Source organism: Diabrotica undecimpunctata, chromosome 4, assembly GCF_040954645.1.
Source record: "Diabrotica undecimpunctata isolate CICGRU chromosome 4, icDiaUnde3, whole genome shotgun sequence".
Lineage (NCBI taxonomy): Eukaryota > Metazoa > Arthropoda > Insecta > Coleoptera > Chrysomelidae > Diabrotica > Diabrotica undecimpunctata.
Window position 1 is genome coordinate 23,900,469 of NC_092806.1, and position 19,511 is coordinate 23,919,979.

General features: G+C 33.7%; 1 protein-coding gene across 4 annotated transcripts; it reads right to left on the reverse strand.

Moving 5' to 3' along the window:
• Positions 1-1,619: 1,619 nt before the first annotated feature.
• Positions 1,620-18,241, reverse strand: LOC140439306 (uncharacterized). Of its 4 annotated transcripts, none has more exons than XM_072529142.1 (4): positions 18,130-18,227; positions 17,476-17,655; positions 16,181-16,673; positions 1,620-7,751 (listed from the first exon to the last, which is right to left on the reverse strand). In XM_072529142.1, exons 2-4 carry the CDS (start codon positions 17,590-17,592, stop codon positions 7,012-7,014), a joined length of 1,350 nt encoding a protein of 449 aa, XP_072385243.1. In that variant the 5' UTR covers positions 17,593-17,655; positions 18,130-18,227; the 3' UTR covers positions 1,620-7,011. The 4 variants fall into 4 exon arrangements, with proteins under 4 accessions (XP_072385243.1, XP_072385242.1, XP_072385244.1 ...); XM_072529141.1 differs by lacking the exon at positions 18,130-18,227 and adding an exon at positions 17,827-17,914; XM_072529143.1 differs by lacking the exon at positions 17,476-17,655 and having other exon boundaries at positions 18,130-18,241.
• Between the last annotated feature and the right edge of the window lie 1,270 nt (positions 18,242-19,511).

Here is a 19,511-nt window from a genome sequence, read left to right on the forward strand (position 1 = left end):
AAGGAACCAGTGCTGTTCAGTGAAATATTGTACCTATATCTGTTGTGTATAAAAAAATTAACCCGGTTTAATTTATTTACGGCAACCATAGACATAATATGCACTATTTTATTCCTACTTTTAGTTGAATAATAGATTAAATTATTTCAAATTTACTAAATTATCCCTAAAAATTATCTCCACTGAGAGTGGGCATTCTGATTGTTGTTTATTCTGTGCCCTGGCTATACATTCACTTATGTCAACACGTTGATTTTTTCATAATTATTAAATCCAAAGGTAGCTATGGAAAAATGAAATCAAAACAATAACATTGGCAGTTAATGTATGTTGTAGTATTGTAAAGCTTTTTGCCGTTTGTGGATTGTACAATGGGTCAAGGTAAAGTTATCGATGAGAAAATTTGTTCAATCATTATTAGATTTTTTAATTCTGGAAAATCCAATTCAGAAATCGCGAATATGTTGCAATTGTCACGCTATAGTGTAGGAAATATAGTCAGAAGATACAAAACTACAGGTTCCTTACCAGGAAAAATGAAGCTTTCCATCCCGACTGTCTGAAGAGAAAATTCAAATTTCCTGCATCTGTCATGATCTGGGGCAGCATGTCGTCTAAAGGTGTAGGAAAGTTACATTTTATCGATGGGATTGTAAACACGGACAAATATTTGAATATTTTAGAAGAATCTCTTTTACCGATTATGGAACACCGTTTCACATCAGCGGAAGATTTTGTCTTCCAACAGGAAAGCTCAGGTTTTTATACCTCAAAAAAGAGTTTAAAATGGATTGAAGACCATGGCATACCACTGCTGGAATGAGTTTTTAACAGTCTCGACTTGTTCCCGATAGGACTTTGTGGCGCGAAATGAAAAAAGCTTTGAGAAAACATCCTGTCAAGTCCGTCAACTAATTGAAGGAAAAAATGCAAGAGATATGGGATTTGCTTACATTAAAATTTTGTCAGAACTTGGAAAAAACTATGCCTCGAAGAATTTTGGATGTCATTAAAAATAAAAGGGATGTAACTCAGTGGTAAACTTTCACATTTTTTGTTAATATTACATATTCTACGCGTTTTTTAAATTTATTATTATTCTGTTTAATCAATAGTTTTCATTGTTAGAAGTTATAAAATAATTTCTATAATTAGGAAATTCAAAAATGTTGTTAGATGCATTAAAACTTCTAAAATTTACGCTTTTATTTTTGTTGCCTAAAATTTAATTTTCTTATCAATCTAACCTTGGGCCAACTGATATGGGAGATGGCTCGTACATTTTATTGCTCAATTATTTCTGTCCACCTAGCGGACAACTCGCGCACTTAACTTTAAAAAATCGTTCACTTGATTGTCTTCCCAAGGAATAGACACATATGCGTCTATATTCTTTGGTCTTCATCTATGGATATAACAATGTGTCATTCTAACTTGAAGATCAGTAAGTACTAAGATCGTCGTGGGTACAAAGGCCGTTTCTCATTTTTACAAATGTAGTTCGGGCTCGTTCTATTCGACTTTTAATTTATAGAGTTGGATCCCAGCTCTCATTGATATTATTGCCAAAATACAGTTTATGTACCGGCATACTACTTAAGTAAAAAAAAAACAACAAATTCATTCAAATTTTATTTTAATTCAGTAGAATTAAAACTATTTACACTTTTTATTATCTTTTACTTATAACTAATTTTATAACAAACATGTTTTATGGTTTTCCAATCCGTCTGCGATTAAGATCAATAGATAAATCGTGTGTGTAACTACACATTAAAGATGTTTATGCCTTTTATCAAAAATGTCCAGCCGCGCGCAAGATATCATCTTTGCACAATTATCACAAATCATATGTAAAAATGTTGAGGAAACGCACAAACATATAGTCTACAAGTGCAGATAATTCACCAACGCCATAACGGGTCTTTCATTATCCATTTTTTCAAATACCCCAACTTTCCCCGTGTACATGACACAGGCGAAAAATATTCTCTAAACAATGTCCCAGAAAGTTGGCGAACTCTGGGTGATTATAGCCTTGGTACATTGTCTGATAACATTTCGTCTCAAGTCGTAGAAATGAAATATACATAACACTAAAAGAGATGACCCACAAATGAGTGACTTCTGAATCTATAAATAAAAATGTAGAGGAACTGACGACTTTCCGATAAAGCAAAAATTCTGTGGAAATATTTTCAATAGAAAACATGACTGAAATTAGATTAGTCTAATTTGCTTGCTGTATTCAAAGAAACTCCAAATAACCATTTGTATTCCAAACTTTTGTACGTTATAAACTAAACTTATATACAAGAAGCCAGCGACTTTCTAAAATTTAAGACCAAAACTATTGAATGTCTTATAGACAGCACAGAACAAAACTACGTTCTTTACATCATAGGACTTTTCGTCAACCGCCATATTTTTCGTACAGACAGATTTGACAATGACTATAATTTACGTATAAATTTATAAAGAAATGTTTATTAAATCAATATTTTTTATTTAATAAAGAAATAACATTGATTATAAAGAAATAAAGGCTTTAGAAAATTTATAAAATAATATATGTATTATCTTTAAATGATTTAGAGCGTATATCACTCTTACATATTCCATAATAACACCCAACACTGCTTCGTTGTTCCTTTTCGTACAGGTATCATAATAATAATCGATTAAACACATTGATCTGCTAATTGTGTCACTTTATTTTTATCGATAACTAGACTTTCTTTGGTATTTTTTATATTAATTATCTATATTATTTATATTACTAACCTAACCTGTTTGTTTACAAAATGTCTGTTCGAAAATAATGGCTGACACTATTTTTTGATGAAAAGTCCTATTAACGGACCCCCCCTTTCGCATTTTCTTGCAAAATAATCCAATATGGAGACGACCATTTCTTGACTGCGTGTCTCTAAACGTTTTAGGTATTTTTAAAACAAGTAATAATACAATAACAAAAAAATGTAAATTTGGGTTTTGAAAAATAGTTTCAGACTTAAATTGCTGAAAATAAGTCACTATAACCAATAAAAAAAGTCAATAAAAATTGTTGAGAGTATTTGTCTTTCAATTATGGCACCTTGTTGTGCCCTTGTCTAAAAGCATATAAGGCCAATTTCGTTTTTTGTACAATTGACAACATCGCATTATAGTATCAACATAATCAGAGACGAAAACGTTACTGAACCTCTAAAAATCATACGAACAAGCTGAATTTTGCTGAGAATGTCAATTTTGGGACCCCAAAAAAGATGCAAGAAATTTTTCCACTCCTACCCCGGACTTTCCACTAATACCTTACCCCTTACCTCATGCAGAATCTGTATGCCGAGGCGTAGAAAAAAATGTTTTAAACAAAAAATGTAGCAGACATAATTATGAACAAAAATGTTTATTGGTACTTTTTCTGTAGAATGAACCGTTCTCTCAGAAACCACGCTTGAAGCGACCGGCGATTTTAAATGTCAGTTACGCGAAATCAATTTTTTAAATAAAATTTGTATCAACTCGGCAGTAAAAATTTGATATCTTTTGATCACAGTGTCCTTTCGACAAAAATCAAGATGCGACTTAAAGGTCAATAAAATGTATCACTGCCATTGACCGGTTACTACGGAATATCAATTTAGAGCACAATCTTCAAAACCTATGACATGGAATTTCGATTTTGAGTTTTTACAACAAATATGAGGCATTTGAAATGTCTAAAAACGATGAATTGAATTGAACGATGAAAAGCTGCACTCTTCACCTTTAAAATCCAATTTTTGTCGATGATATTTTGAACAAAAGATATTGAATTTTTACTGTTAAGTTGATACTCCCTAGCACAGGAGACGACAAGGTGTCTGATTCACCCTGAGCCGATGTTCTCACCGGCGAGGTTTCTCCCTCCGAAGAGGCATAGTTGGCAAAAATCTCGATGTTAGAAGGTCCAGCGACGGGATTCGAGATCGATTCCGTCATCGCTCTTCCTCCTTGAGACTTTCGAGGAATTCCTTGTATTCGGGCACGCCGAATTTGCTCCTTAGTATTGTCAGGAAAGTTTACATTGAATACTTTGGGGTGAATCGGCCTTCGTATCGAAATTCCTCCTGCTCCATTCGAATGAGATCCTCGTCGGTGAATCTCGCCAGCCTACCGGGATTCTCGTACTTCCGCTCGAGCTCCCCGTTGTACGCGTCAAGATGAGCGCGGCTCATGTGTTGACGCACACCCAAGTTAGACTTGAATGAATGCGAGCTCACATATGCCCCAGACGTTGTCATCATCTTGTCTGGGTCCTCGGCAGCGTAGCCTTCGTATGTGAGTGCCCATACAGGCTTGTGTGGTGAAGTTAGTACCACAGACGCAGATGACTATCTCGTTCTATGGTAGTGGAATTAGCTGGATGGGTAGAAAACAATAACTTACTCACCACTTAGAAATTTTGGGATCTACGCTTATTCTAAAACCTAAGCTCCCAGGAAACTGGAAGGGGATACAGTCTTGTAAGAGTTCGAAACCTGAAAGGATAGTAACTGCACTGGTGTGCGACTCAAGAAGTGTGTTCCGAAGTAAGGAATATTATGTTGTGTTAAGTTGAAAATCTACCTTAATATTTGTAAACCTACCTTAACATTAGTGACACGTCAAATAGAAGAAGCCCGGGAGTGAAAGAGAAGGACAGACATTGACAGTCGACAGACTGATGTTATGGCTCTTTAGAAATAATTATGTATTAGTGTTAGTTTGTCTTGTAATAAATACAGAAATGAGTCTTTTTTATAACAAAAAGCCTACAGAGTAGAACAAACAAGGAACAAAAGCTCAAGTATGGCACACACTTCAAATCAGCAATCACTATTCGCCAAATCAAAGCACGTGCTCTAAAAAGTGCCCGTATTTTTGATCCAACGAATATGAATTTCCAGCTTTGTCAACGAGGAGGTTTGCACTAGGACGATTTTTGTGGTAAGGTGAAACACACCGTTCACCCAGAAGCAAATATAACTGAAGGAAGCTTACGAGAGATTTGGAAGACTCAGGTCACGCTAACTCTTCAGCCAATTACTTCTCGCGAACGACGGAGCAAGCAATACCACTTAAAAAAGATGCGTGGCCGAAAAGTGGAATTCTTATAACGCGTTATTACTACATGTGGAATTTGATGTCTACTTATAGCACCACACACTTAAGTTCTTTAAAATTTATTCTTCATTTATATTTTCATTATTATCTTTTGATTTTGATTATAGTTCATTATAATGGATTAAAATAAATTGCTAATAAACATTTTGGACATAATTCACAATTGGTCTGAATGAAGATAACTACAAATGAAGCTCGCAGAACAAAATATTGGCGTTTGGCAGTGTTTTCGTTTTGAGAGAGAAAGCTTTTAAAAGTTTTCTCTATTCTCTTTCCTATTTAAATATTTGTTCCTTTCCATAATAATTGCAGTTAATCATTAGAAAATTGTTCTGGCAATTACCCTTTGATAAGTTAGTGGATAGATGTGGCGATATAGTCAGAACCCTTAAACCAACAGTTGCCAGAATGCAACATTATACTGAAATTTAAATACTTACTTTTTATAACTATTTACTTTTCCTTTTTTGGTAATTTTGAACTATTATTTTTATATATCTTATTCCTTTTGATTGCATATGTTTCATTTTGAATGTAAATTTCATCACTGCCAAAAAACAATATTTCGTTCTGTAAAACTCATTTGAAGCTATCTTCGAAGCTACCGTCAGTACAACATTTTTGTTCAAAATTATCTCATCAGCTACACTTCTTGCTTAAAACATTTTTTTGTACGGCGTAAACATTTTTGGTAAATCGATGTTTTCCGTTCTCCCGCCCCGCTTCCACGAGCGGGTTTTAGGAGAAGCTCGGGGCTAGGAGTGGTAAACATTTTTGCAAGTCTCAAAATTGACATTCTCAACAAAATTCAGCTTTTTCCTATGAATTTTAGAGGTCAAATCTCTGACGTCTGGACTAAAATCAGACGGATGAAAATTACAGAAATCAAAGTTATTCTAGCGCACATAAATGTCAACAATTACATGACTACATTTTTAAAGCTATATACATATATACTTCATCTAATTTACTTAACGTTGCACGTCATCCGCGTCATAGCCCGTGAGGTCACATGATACCAACACGAAATATTTAGGCGGTAGGTGTGTTCTTTTTTAGAATCACTTTGCCGAGTACACTGGCATTACAGCCATTAGACATATTTTATTATATACACGTAGAAATAATATTTAAAGATTTCTATTAATGTTAACTTAAAGAAGTACACAATATGTTTCATTTAAATTGTATAAATGCATTATAAAGCGTTTTTATGAAGAACATTTGTTCGGAACACACTGTAACTGTAATCGAACGAAGGTGATATTTTGGCATAAATTGGTAACACTTATTTTACAGTTGCGGTGTTGACACTTTTTATACTTTATTATTTTGAATTTTAAAGTGAATACCTCTTGTTTTATACTTTTACCTATTTAATAAAATCTGTTCTTTTTAGAACAAAATTAATGTGTTTTATTTCAAAAATGTCACGTAAGAATTTAAGTAGTCGTTGTAAAGGATGGAAACGAAATCGAATAATTGATCTCTATCTAATCACTATCGATCAGAAAACCGAAATTTAAATAAATTTGAACAAAATATTTTAAAGTAAATAAGTAATGAAAAAAGCGTTGTTTTTGTTTAAGTATTCCATTTTACATCTTTATACGACGCATACAAGCGGCTCAAATTGTTTTTAACAAGATTATTTTTTAACTCTTGTTTTGTTTCTATTTATTTACATTAAATATTAATTGGTTTTGTTGTACAATCCACGTTTGCAATAATTATGTAACCTATTTGATTTAAAATGGATTCAGGATTTTTTTATACTTTGGCAACTATGTCAACTTCGATCTCTGTCAATGATAATGACGTGCAACGGTAAGTAAATTAGATGGACTGTAGTAACAAATGACTTTAAGTATCCTGTTCCACCTCTACTTCTATATGATGAACATCTCTAAGATGATTTGTCAGATATTCATCTCCAGCAAAATTTTCTGAGCAAACTTCACACTTCTGAGTTTCGTGTAATCTTTCATGTATACTCAAAGCATAATTTGTAGCGAAACCTTTCTCGCACGTTTTACAAAAGAATTCCTTGGCTTCCTCTATCCCATGTTTTGATTTCAAATGGGATCGTAACGAAACCCGCTGTCTAAATCCTTCTAAACAATAATCACAAACGAACGGTTTCTCATTAGTATGTTGTCTTTTATGAGTTTTTAAGGCATACGTAGACGAAAAACCAGTACCACAATATTCACACACATGAGGTCTCAATTTTTCATGAGTCATTCGGACATGTGTGAGTAAATTGCCGTTGGTAAAGAACGCTTTTCCACATGTAGTACATTTAAAGTTTCTTAGACCCATATGTGCCTTTTTCTTATGCAACAAAAACTTATATTTTACTCGGAAAGTTTTACCGCATTCTTCACAAATGTATTGTTCAGCTTTACTTCTGTGTTGATAAAAGATATGACCTCTTAAACTTTCTATATTTTTGCACGTTGCTCCACAAATAGAACATTTTGACGGACTTGCTGTATGCAACATGATGTGTTTCTTTATGTTGTCTGATCTAATGAATCGGCCGCATATATGACATTTGCTTTTTTTGTGTTTTAAGCTGTGAAGATGGAACGTCGGTTTGTCTAAAAACCAAAAAACATATTATAGTAAAATAATTAGAATTGCACGTCATAGATTTAATGACGTGGCCAGTCATAGAATCTATGACGACATATGTTATGATCCTTGCTAAGTACCATCCGTTTTTGCTTGTTTAACATGTTCTGATTGTCACCATACCTAATAATGACCGTAAATCTTAAGATTGGCGATCAACAGAACAGTTTTGGCTTAATAACTTATGTTTTTGAAAGTATGTATTTAGTATTTATTTACATATTTTACATTCAATATTTTTATTACTGTATTATAATATGATCTTGTTTAATTATACATATATTCTAACTACTTATTTACTTTAAAAGATTCTTCTTCTTCTTAGTCGTTGACCTGATGCAGGTATCGTGATATCATGAAGCTATTAGCTAAATTTCCCAATGTTCCTCCACGTTTTTCTATCTTCTGCCATTCTTGCTACGATTAATACACCATATTTAAAAGGTAAGTGTTTTTCTTTGTACAGATAACAATAATGAGTTGAGCCATGTATTTTTCGTGATATTTAAATTAATTGCTGATTTATTCACAATCAAAATGTTGCATTTCTTCTTCTTCGTTATTATTCTAATCATTTAACCAGCGACCTCAAGTTTTACACAAAACAACTTACATTGTTAATAACTGGATTATATAGAATTGTTAAGTATAGTATAAGTAAGAAATATAGTAGAAGGGTGGGATTTGTAAGTTTGGATAGTTCTTTAAGCTATAGTGTGGCAGCTGGTTTTTTCTGGTAATTAAATATATAATTAAAAATATTTATTTTTTACTTAAATATATACCTTTAAAGCAGGACATATCATAGTGTGCTCAAATTAATTTTGAGTACCCGCTTGACTTTCGTAGTATACAGTCGATTGCTCCCGTTATCAATAGTGCTACGGAAAGTGTAAATTAAAAACCAAAACAAAACAAATTAGTTTATAAGTGTAATGATAAAAGTAGTCAACTAATCGACTAGCAGATAAAAAATGAATACATTACCTGCTTTTAATGGGCCAGGAATTAATTACAACCAACAAATGTTGTCAACAAATAATGGACTTACTATACAGGATGTCCCACCCTGCAACACATACACACCACAACACCAGCAACCTCAGAATATTGAAGCTCAACCAATTCCCACACAGTGTGCAATAAATAATAGCCAACACCACCATACCTTGACAAGTAGTCAAAAAAAACCTTGAAAAGAAGAGAAGTGGATGTCACCAATAGACCATCAGAGACAGTAACAAATAACAAATATAGTTCTCTAACACTCCCAGACCAAGAGGAAGAAGAATTCACTAAAACTAACGAAAACGCAAATAAAACATCAAAACTACCTCCAATATACGTCTATGGACTAATTAAATACAATTAAATGATAAAACAAAATAGATCTAATAGCAGAAAACACACAATACATTACAAAATCCTTAGCAGACAACACAGTAAAGATAAGTTGCGATACACCGACACATATAGGAAAATAATAAAATACATGAGGGACAAAAATGTAGTACACCACACTTATCAATCTAAAGAAGAGCGTGCCTATAAAATAATTATCAAACACCTACACCATACGACGGACATTGATGAAATAAAAACTAAATTAGCAAAAAATGGACATAAGGTTAGAAACGCGATGAATTGCATAAGTAGAACAACGAAACAAACTTTAATCATATTCTTCGCCGACTTAGAACCAACAGAAAACAACAAAGACATTACAAACTGACAAATCTTCAAAATAGAGCTATACAAGTGGAACCTCCATAAATAACAAAAGGGATCACCCAATGCATGAGATGTCAGCAATATGGCCACTCAAGATCATACTGCAACAGACCATTTGTGTGCGTCAAATGTGGTGGAGAACACAATACGTCAGCCTGCAAAAAAAGTAAAGATACCCCTGCTAGGTGTGCTTTATGTGATGGTGCCCATCCAGCCAACTACAAAGGATGCCAATTCTATCATAACTTACTCAAGCCAAACAATGCCAACAATCGTATGAATATTCAACAAAACGCTAACAATACAACAACTAGACCTACAATGCATACAGCAACATCAGTGCCTCTAACCCATTACCCAAAACAATCGCAAGGCAGCTATGCTATGCGGTAAGAAATGGTACTGAACAACAATCAAACATTAATGACATGATAAACAAATTCTTAGAGGAATTCAAAAACATGTTCCAACAATTACTACAACAAAACAGCATGGTCCTAAACATGCTGACAACGCTTATATCTAAAATTCAATAGCTTCATTAAAATAGCAGAGTGGAATGCCAATGGACTTCCAAAGCACAAAAATGAGGTCAAGTTATTACTACTACACAACGAAATTGACATTCTGTTAATAAGTGAAAGCCATTTCACAAGTCAAACTTACTTCAAGATCCCACTACAAATCCTATTCCTCAAACCACCCAGACAATACAGCCCACGCTGGATCAGCTATTCTGATAAAAAATACTATTAAACATGTAGAACTACCAAATTATGCTGAAAATTGCTTGCAAACTACAGTTATCAACCAACAGTCGCAGCAGTCTAGTTTCTAGTTTAAAGAAAGAAGAATTCAAAAACTTCTTCGAAACTCTAAATTTATTGCAGGGGGAGACTTCAACAGCAAACATATATATTATTTGGATCTCGTCTTACAACAACTAAAGGCAGAGAACTAGTAAACCTAATACATGAAAACAACTACCACCCTTTGTCAACAGGCTCTTCTACATACTGGCCAACGGATCTAAACAAAATACTGGATCTGCTGGATCTATTTATCACTCAGGGCATCTCTCCTGGTTACATGGAGGTCATGCCGAACTATGATCTCTCATCTGACCACTCCCCAATTATAGCAACCATCAGCAGCTTTATAGTCTACAAAACGGCCACACCAAGGCTACACACTGGGAGAACTAACTGGGAAAAATACCGCAACACCTGTACAAAATGCTACATACAAAATGCTACACCTGTGAAAAATACTGGTAGCAAGGCAAATGGCACCAAACCCATGCCCCAGCAGACAAGACTACATTAAACAGGCTAAGCAATCAACTAAAATTCAAACTTAAAGAGGCACAAGAACTGTCATTTACAAACTACATAACAAATCTAAACCGGTACGATAGCTCAATATGGAAACCGATCAAACTCCAAAAAACCCAAGACTCCGATACCTCCAATTAGAAACTAACAGGGACCAACACTACAGTGGACCAGAAGTGATGAAGAAAAAACGACACTATTTGCCGAACACCTAGCTCAAGGGATTATTCCCAGAGAAATAACATTCCAGAGAATGTACCAGTAATCAGACCACTAACCAAAAATGAAGTTCAACAAGAAATCCAATATTTAAATATTAGAAAAGCTCCTGGGCTGAACAAAATAACACCCAAGATGATGAAGGAACTACCAGATAAAGGAATCATACTGATTACTCTCATCTTTAATGCTATTCTACGATTAAACTACTGACGAAAGCTCTTTAAAACTGCTAAAATAATAATAATCCCATTAGCAGGAAAAAATCCAAACGAGGTTTCATCATATAGGCCAATAAGCCTACTACCAGTTGTATCCAAAGTACTTGAAAGGTTACTGTTACAAAAAATGAACTTGGACCCCAATACGAAGGAATGGATACCCAACCACTCCTTCGAAAAACACTCGACAATGCAGCAGGTTCATAGAATAGTACACACCATAAATTCTGCAATGGAAAGCAAACACTACTGCACAGATGCTTTTCTAGATGTTAGTCAAGCGGTGGTCAAGCCTTTGATAAGGTTTGGCACACAGACCTGATTTTCAAAATCAAGAAATATTTACCCATCATGTACCTGAAACTGTTAAAATCCTATCTGAGTGGGAGAGAATTCCAAACAAGAGTGAATGAAAATAATTCCAATAATTTTCCTATAAAATCTGGTGTTCTACAAAGCAGCGTTCTTGGACCGATATTATATGTGCTATACACAGCAGATCTACCCTCCAGTAATGAAATCATCACTGGCATGTTTGCAGATGATGCTGTCATCCTTGCAGCCGACGAAAATCCAATTATAGCATCTAACAGGTACAATTCTACAGATACAACTGAATGAAATCGAGACATGGTCTTACAAGTGGAGTATTAAAATGAATGAAACAAAATCAGTCCAGTTTACCTTGAGAAGAGACCCGTGTCCCCCAGTTTCACTTAACAATATCCAACTTCCCCAATCCTCTAGCACTAAATACCTAGGAATACATCTCAAAACTCACCTGGAAAGAACATATTCTTAAGAAGCGGAAACAAATTGACCTAAGAATGAAAGATCTAAACTGGTTAGTAGGCAGGAAATCGAAACTGAGCCTTGAAAACAAAATCCTTGCATACAAAACCGTCATAAAACCTATCTGGACGTATGGAATACAACTCCGGGGATGTGCGAGAAAGTCAAACACAGCCATAATTCAAAGATGCCAATCAAAAATACTCCGAATGATAGCTGATGCATTTTGGTATGTGTCAAACCTAACACTTCATGAAGAACTAAGAATCCCGTTCATACAGGATGTAATCACTAAATACAGCATGAAGTACTGGAATCACATAGTAACCCCTTACTCCAACCGCTGCTAGAACACCAAGCCAATAGGAGACTCAAAAGGAACTGGCCAGCTGATCTGAAAAACGGTTAAAGTGGTCTTGTCACTGGAGAAGACCTCACCACGCCAATGGGAGCCCCTTGCTCTGCAACCAGCAAATTAGCTTATAGAACTTTATTTGTGTTTTTATTGCTAAAGATTGTGTCATAATAATAAAAATAAAATTAATTTTGACCATTTTTTATTTCCATTTGACATTACATGGACACTCCCTCTTATCGCACATTTGTAGAAGCATGATATTGATAACTGATGTAGAATAGCTTTTGTAATTGCTCTTATTATTGTTAGTACTATTGATACTGATTGATGGAGACATTATCGAACAAGAATATAAGGAACAAGAAGAAGAAGAACAATCTGGCTTTAGAGCGGGAAGGAGCTGCACTGATAATGTGTTTGTTTTGAAACAAATAATGGAGAAAAGATCAAGTACCAACCAAGAAACCCACCTTATGTTTATAGACCTTCAGAAGGCCTATGATACTGTAGCCGCTAAAAAGCTATGGAAAGTTTTGCAGGAAACAAACATTAACCACACAGTAATTAACGCCCTTAAACAGCTTTATGAAGGATCAACGTCGGGAATAAAAATTGGAAATAGACTTTCAAAAAAATTTCCTGTAAACAAGGGACTCCGGCAGGGGTGTTGCATATCCCCCACATTGTTTAAAATCTATGTGGCGAAAGCACTGTATCAGTGGAAGAGAAAGTGCAGAGGAATGGGCATTGACCTGGGAGAAACTTGCCTATATACCCTACAGTTTGCAGACGATCAAGTCCTTATAGCCAACGATAAAGAAGACCTGACATATATGGCCAGAAAACTACAGGAAGGATACAAAAAGTGGGGTTTAGAACTCAATACACAAAAAACAAAATATCTCCCAATAGGCGCAGAACTATCCAACATTCAGATGGACACAACCGAAATTGCATTCTGCACTGAATATACCTACCTAGGAATTGATTTCGACACCACAGGCACAGACAATAGGGAAATTAGAAAACGAATAACCCAGGCCCGTAGAACAATTGGATGCCTTAACGGAGTTCTTTGGAGCTCAGAAATTGGTAAAAGACGAAAATACAATATATATGAATCTCTCATAAAAACCAGCTTAACCTATGGTACAGAGACATGGAGACTAATAGAAAGCAATAAAAGAAAACTCGAAGCAACAGAAATGGATGTATTTAGACGATCACTTCGAATATCTAGGGCAGACAGAATTAGAAACGATGAAATAAGGAATCGGATGGGGGTAGATGGATCACTGGCAACAGATATAGAAAGGAAACAACTTATATGGTATGGCCATGTTCAAAGAATGCCAGATACAAGACTACCAAAAATCGCCATGAAATGGATACCACCAAATCGTAAGAAACGAGGAAGACCAAAAAGAACATGGAAGGAGGGAATAACAAAGGCAATGAGCTCCCGAGACTTGACCGAAGAACAATGGAATGATAGAAATTCGTGGAAATTAGGCATCGGACAACGACGCAAGACGTTTTGAAACCGATATATATATATATATATATATATATATATATATATATATATATATATATATATATATATATATATATATATATATATTTATATATATATATATATATATATATATATATATATTATATATATATATATATATATATATATATATATATATATATATATATATATATATATATATACTATTGATACTAAAAGAACTTAGTAGAACCAGTTTTACATCTAAAATGAATGTAGGTATACAGTTCAGAATTTTTAAAATTCAACCAAAAATACAACGATATCCCACTCTTGTTCTATTTATTTCAAAAATACAAAACCTAAAAATATAACAACTTTTTTAAAACGAGTCTTGTCACGTTGGGCATTATGCACGACCGATTTGATGGCATGGTCATCTCAGGGTCCTGATTCTAATTGAGATTTCGACTCAAAACATGTCGAAATTAATATGGCGACGTCGAAATGCGACTTTGCGAACCTTGTGGATTTCAGCTGAACTAACCAAACGACGTCACTAGTTTTCGACTTATCGAAATTAATTTCAACCACAAGAAAGTGGTTGAAATTTCATTTCGAGTCGAAATTAATCTGACATGACTGACTGGACTGGGAGAAGTGAACTTAGGTTCAGTTTAAGTAGGCGGTGTTTTGATCCTTGCAAGGAAAACTGAGGCAAAAAGTATCAATATGGCTGTGTTTTACGGACATTTGCTAGTTTTGGAGGAATTAGAGAGGTTAGATATCCGACGTTCATAACGGAGGATAAGAAGAATGTTAGGGGATACTCAAAATTCTTTTTCACTAGGTGTTTATGCCTCTAGGATACCCAAAATGTTTAGGGTTAGTATTACTAAGCTGCAGTAAATTTAAAAATATATTAGAATATAACCACTAAGTCAAATCTTAGTGGTTATAACTTAAGGATCTCCCACATCGCCTTTTTTTTTCTTGCCATCTTTTCTTTCAATTCAAAATATAATTGAGAATGGCCAATATTTATGATTTAACAACTCAAACAAGAAAAAAAAGACGTTCACGTAACGTAAACAAAACAAACATTCAACAAGCGTAGTGCAGCCAATAAACAACAGGGCCAACCCAAATTTTCAGCAGTGTCAAAATGATAAAGTAAATATCCCCAGTTTTAACTACAATCGAAATGAATGAGAATCGCTAGCGATTGCGACTGTCATGGCGTAGTCGCTTTTAAATTTCGACATCGAAATGAAATAGAATCAGGGCCCAGGTGGAGGTGATGTGAACTGGCCAACCAGATCGTGCTATTTGACCTCGTTAGACTCTTTCTTGTGGAATTTATAACAAGATATGCAAACAATATAACCATAGTAGCAACGGATAAAGGGCATTAAAGAAAACCTTCCAAGAAATATAAAACGAAGCCAAACTGATAGGACTGGAAATAAATGAAAATAAAACAAAATACATGAACGTTAGTAAGAAAAAAAAGACACAAATGATAGAACTGATAATAGATGCACACAGTTTCGAAGAGGTTGAAACATTCAAATATTTAGAAGTACTAGTCAGCAGAAGAAATAAAAGTGTAGGTATGAAAAGAAGAATTCAAGCGGGAAATACAGCATTTTATAGAAATAAAAAAAAATGTTTAGAGATAAGATAAGCCGAAACATAAAAGTAAAAATCTATGAAATGACCATAAGACCAATAGTAGTATACACTGCAGAAACATTTACATTAACATCAAGAGAAGAGCAATTGAAAGTTTTTGAGAAGAAGATTATCAGAAAAGTAATGGGACCAAAGAGGGAAAATGAAGAGGATGCGAGACAATAGACGAATAATGAAAATACAAGAATGGATGGGTCCAGAGAACATAGTTAGAGCAATAAAAGCACAAAGAATTAGATGGTATGGACACATAATGAGAAGAGAGAAGAGCAATCTGTTAAGAATGGATACCACCAGGTAAAAGAACCAGAGGCAGACCTAACTGAAATGGAGACAACTGGAAGAAGACTTAAGGAGCATGGAAATTAGAAATATAAAAAGGACAATCAAAGAGAGAAGCTGAGCTGAGAAGCTGAAGCTTCTTCAGGAGCTTATAGCTTGTACATATATAATCCCACTTGTACAACATTCAAAGATACAGGAAATGATGATATCTATGTTAAAATTAAGGGTCCTAAAAAAGTAAAAAATAAAAATAAATAATTACCTGAAAAGGTTAAATTACATGTTTCACAAGTAAAGCCAGTCTTCTGAAAGTGTTTCTGGACTTCATCAAGTATCTCTTGTAGTGATTCCTTTTCTTTATGTATATTTGATTGATTTGTTGTTTCTACTCCTTCAGTACTTATTTCATGTTTTACACTTCCTTCATTTGCATCTTCATTAGCTGTTGCTTCATTTGAGCTCTCAAATAATTGTGACTTAGATCGGATTTGAATTTGATTTTGTTTTATTATTGGTTTAGATTTTTTTAAAACTACCTTTTGTTTAGTGGCTTTTGTCTTTTTTGGTACTGAAGAATCAACTTTATTAACAATAGGGGTTATCACTATTTTTTGAAATATTGCCCTTTTCTTTTTTAGAGCTTCTAATAGCAATTGATGTGCCTTTATAATTCGTTTCTTAACCATCAAAGCCATCTGAACTTCTTTTGCACATTTTGTACAACTATATTTTGGTAAGCCATCCTCTTCATGTACCTTTAACATAAAATACCATATGAAACACTTATTTTATAAAAAAAAGAAAGTTTTATTAAAAATCTACAGATGCTAGAGAACCTATCAGTAGAAAATTACTTGTTAATTTGTAATCAATTTTTTTGTAATAAAAAGTAGGACACATCTCTATTGGACACAAAAAGTGACCTCTCAGAAGGGAATGGACATTTGTTGGAAAATGTTTAAATAGCAGTTTTTTTTAGAATTTTAAACTACCAACTTAACCCTTTTGTTTTTCTGTAGCGGGCCAAGTCTTCAACTATTGTCAACAAAAGCATTTAGACAATGAAGAATGATCTGATCTCTCTGATCAATTGATATTCAAATATATATTTATTAAAACTGAGTATGCGGAACACTCCATATAAATTATATAACCATAATAGCTTTAAATTTAGATAGAATCAAACATTTATTGTCTTTATTCACTATTTTATTAGTTGTGATACCACATCTGCATTTTTTAACATTAGAAAGAAGAAATTTATCAACTTTGGTTGCAAAACTATATTATTACAGAAAGATATTAAAATATTTTTTGAAGATGCTGGGAATTTCAGAGCATATTTCGTCTACTGCAGAAAGCTCCCTTATCAGTGATAAGATTATTAAAAAATGCTAAATTTTCTCTAGCTTAATTATCCCGTACTTACATACCACTAGATAGCTCCAAATCAAATAGGGTTAAAGGTGTAGAGAAATCCAATGAATGTGTTCGGATTAATTTTTGTAACTTGGTTATTAAATAAAGAATAAAATTATATTTCGTTCAAAAAATTACCTTTATGGAAGTTAATACGTCTAACATTCGGGGAAAATCTCCACCAAATATGTTTACTCTACTTGGAGTTTTATTTAAACATAATCTGCATTGATACAGCGCCACGGGTGTAGTCATTGTGCTTATGCGTTTAAAAATCTAATTCGATTTTCTTCATAAAACTTATTGTCTTAATATGTACTATAAAAGAGAAATATTTTTATTTACATTTTAAACCTTGAATTATAAAATATAGAACAACTTTTTTAGGTTATGGCAATAACAATAAACAAGAACTAAGCTGAAGACTAAGAGGAAAGAATATTTGACATCATCAGATAAAACAATTTTAAACAGCTATATGGGACCAACCACTCTCATATGGAAAAGTGTCTACCATTTTCACTATAACTTCGAAATTTAAGATATTTGTGAAAATATCTTTTACATTTTTAACCAAAGTTGCGCCAAGTGTAGGCAACTTACAGTACAGAGTACAGTTCCTCGTTGCAATGTTGTCAGAGTTTCAACATTTCCTTAAATGTATAAAACTCAATTTGGTGCATATTTCTCTGCAGAAATATCACCGGACAATGGTCTTAACGGTTCCCAATTTGGCTTTATTCGTAATTACATTCTATAAACCCATTTTTTCCCAAAAATTACTGTTATTACCTGACCTATGACTTGACAAAAATGAGCTGGTTATAGTGCCTTATAACAATGGAATTAAATAAAATATTCTAAATAATTCGCCCTGTTAGTCGACTTTACACTATGATTTATCAGACCCCCAGTTTTTTTATGTACTATGATGATTTTTCATGTGATTTGTCATATGATTTGGTCATGGAGTGAAATTTACATGTTTACTTTGCACTGCGTGATTTATCATATGATTTTGTCATAAGCATTGTCATGCGAAATTCTGCAATTTTTGATTTATATAAAACAACAATGAGTAAGTATTTGTTTCTTTGCAGATTAATTGCAGTTAATTATTAGAAATTTTGTTAGCAATTAACCTTTGATATATTAGGGGATAGATTTGGCAATCGTCAAATCAGCAGTTGCCAGATTACAACAGATGTTTACAATAATTAATCTCGAAAGAGGCAAATATTTACTCGTTATTGCTTTATATAAATTAAAAATTGCAGAATTCATAAAATAGTATAATCAAAATGTACTTTTTAAAAGCTTTATCTCTTTATATTTGAAGAAATATTTTTGACATTTGCGGCTATATTCAGCTTGTACTTTCGGTAAACTCAACCACAGACCACATACTCTCAGTATATATGGTCTGTGGTTGACTTGAGTATGTATGGTTTGTGAACTCAACCAACAATTGTTATTTATTCTGTGGTAAAGTCGGTTCGCTATTCCCAGTCCGAAGTTCGGAATGGGAATTGATATTGAGCCTATTGTCTAATCTGTGCTATTTGTATTTTGCACTATTTTTCTTTTATTATTTGTTTAGTTTATTCTATTCTTAGTTTAGTGTTTTATAGTCTTCTTAGGGTAGCCGCACACAGAAAGAGCAAAACTGTTTTAGTCAAAAATGTTTTTGACTAAACGAGTCTGACGCTGATGTTTCCATATAAATGAAATGAGCTGACGCACACTGATTAGTCGTGTGTCTAAAACATGTTCAGGCTCAGATAGTTTCAGTCAATCTGTTTGATGTTGATTACGGGTGACCGCACACAGAAAGAGCAAAACTGTTTTAGTCAAAAACGTTTTTGTTTGAAACGAAAACGTTTTTGTTTCCACAAGAAACATTTTGTTTTCAAGAGAAACAAAATGTTTGCACAAATCATACTGCAATCAGTTTTATTAAAGATGTCGACAGATAACGACGAAATTGCAATAGTTTTCTGGCAGTGGTTCCTCCTACAGGACGAAAAAATGCAAAATAAAAGACAATTTTGGGTGCATCCTATAAATGAAAAAGAATCTGGCCTCAATCAGTACAATTAATTTTTGTACGTCCACTTCCATGATACACAAAATATAAACAAGCAAAATATCGCTGTTTCCACATGTGCTTCTTG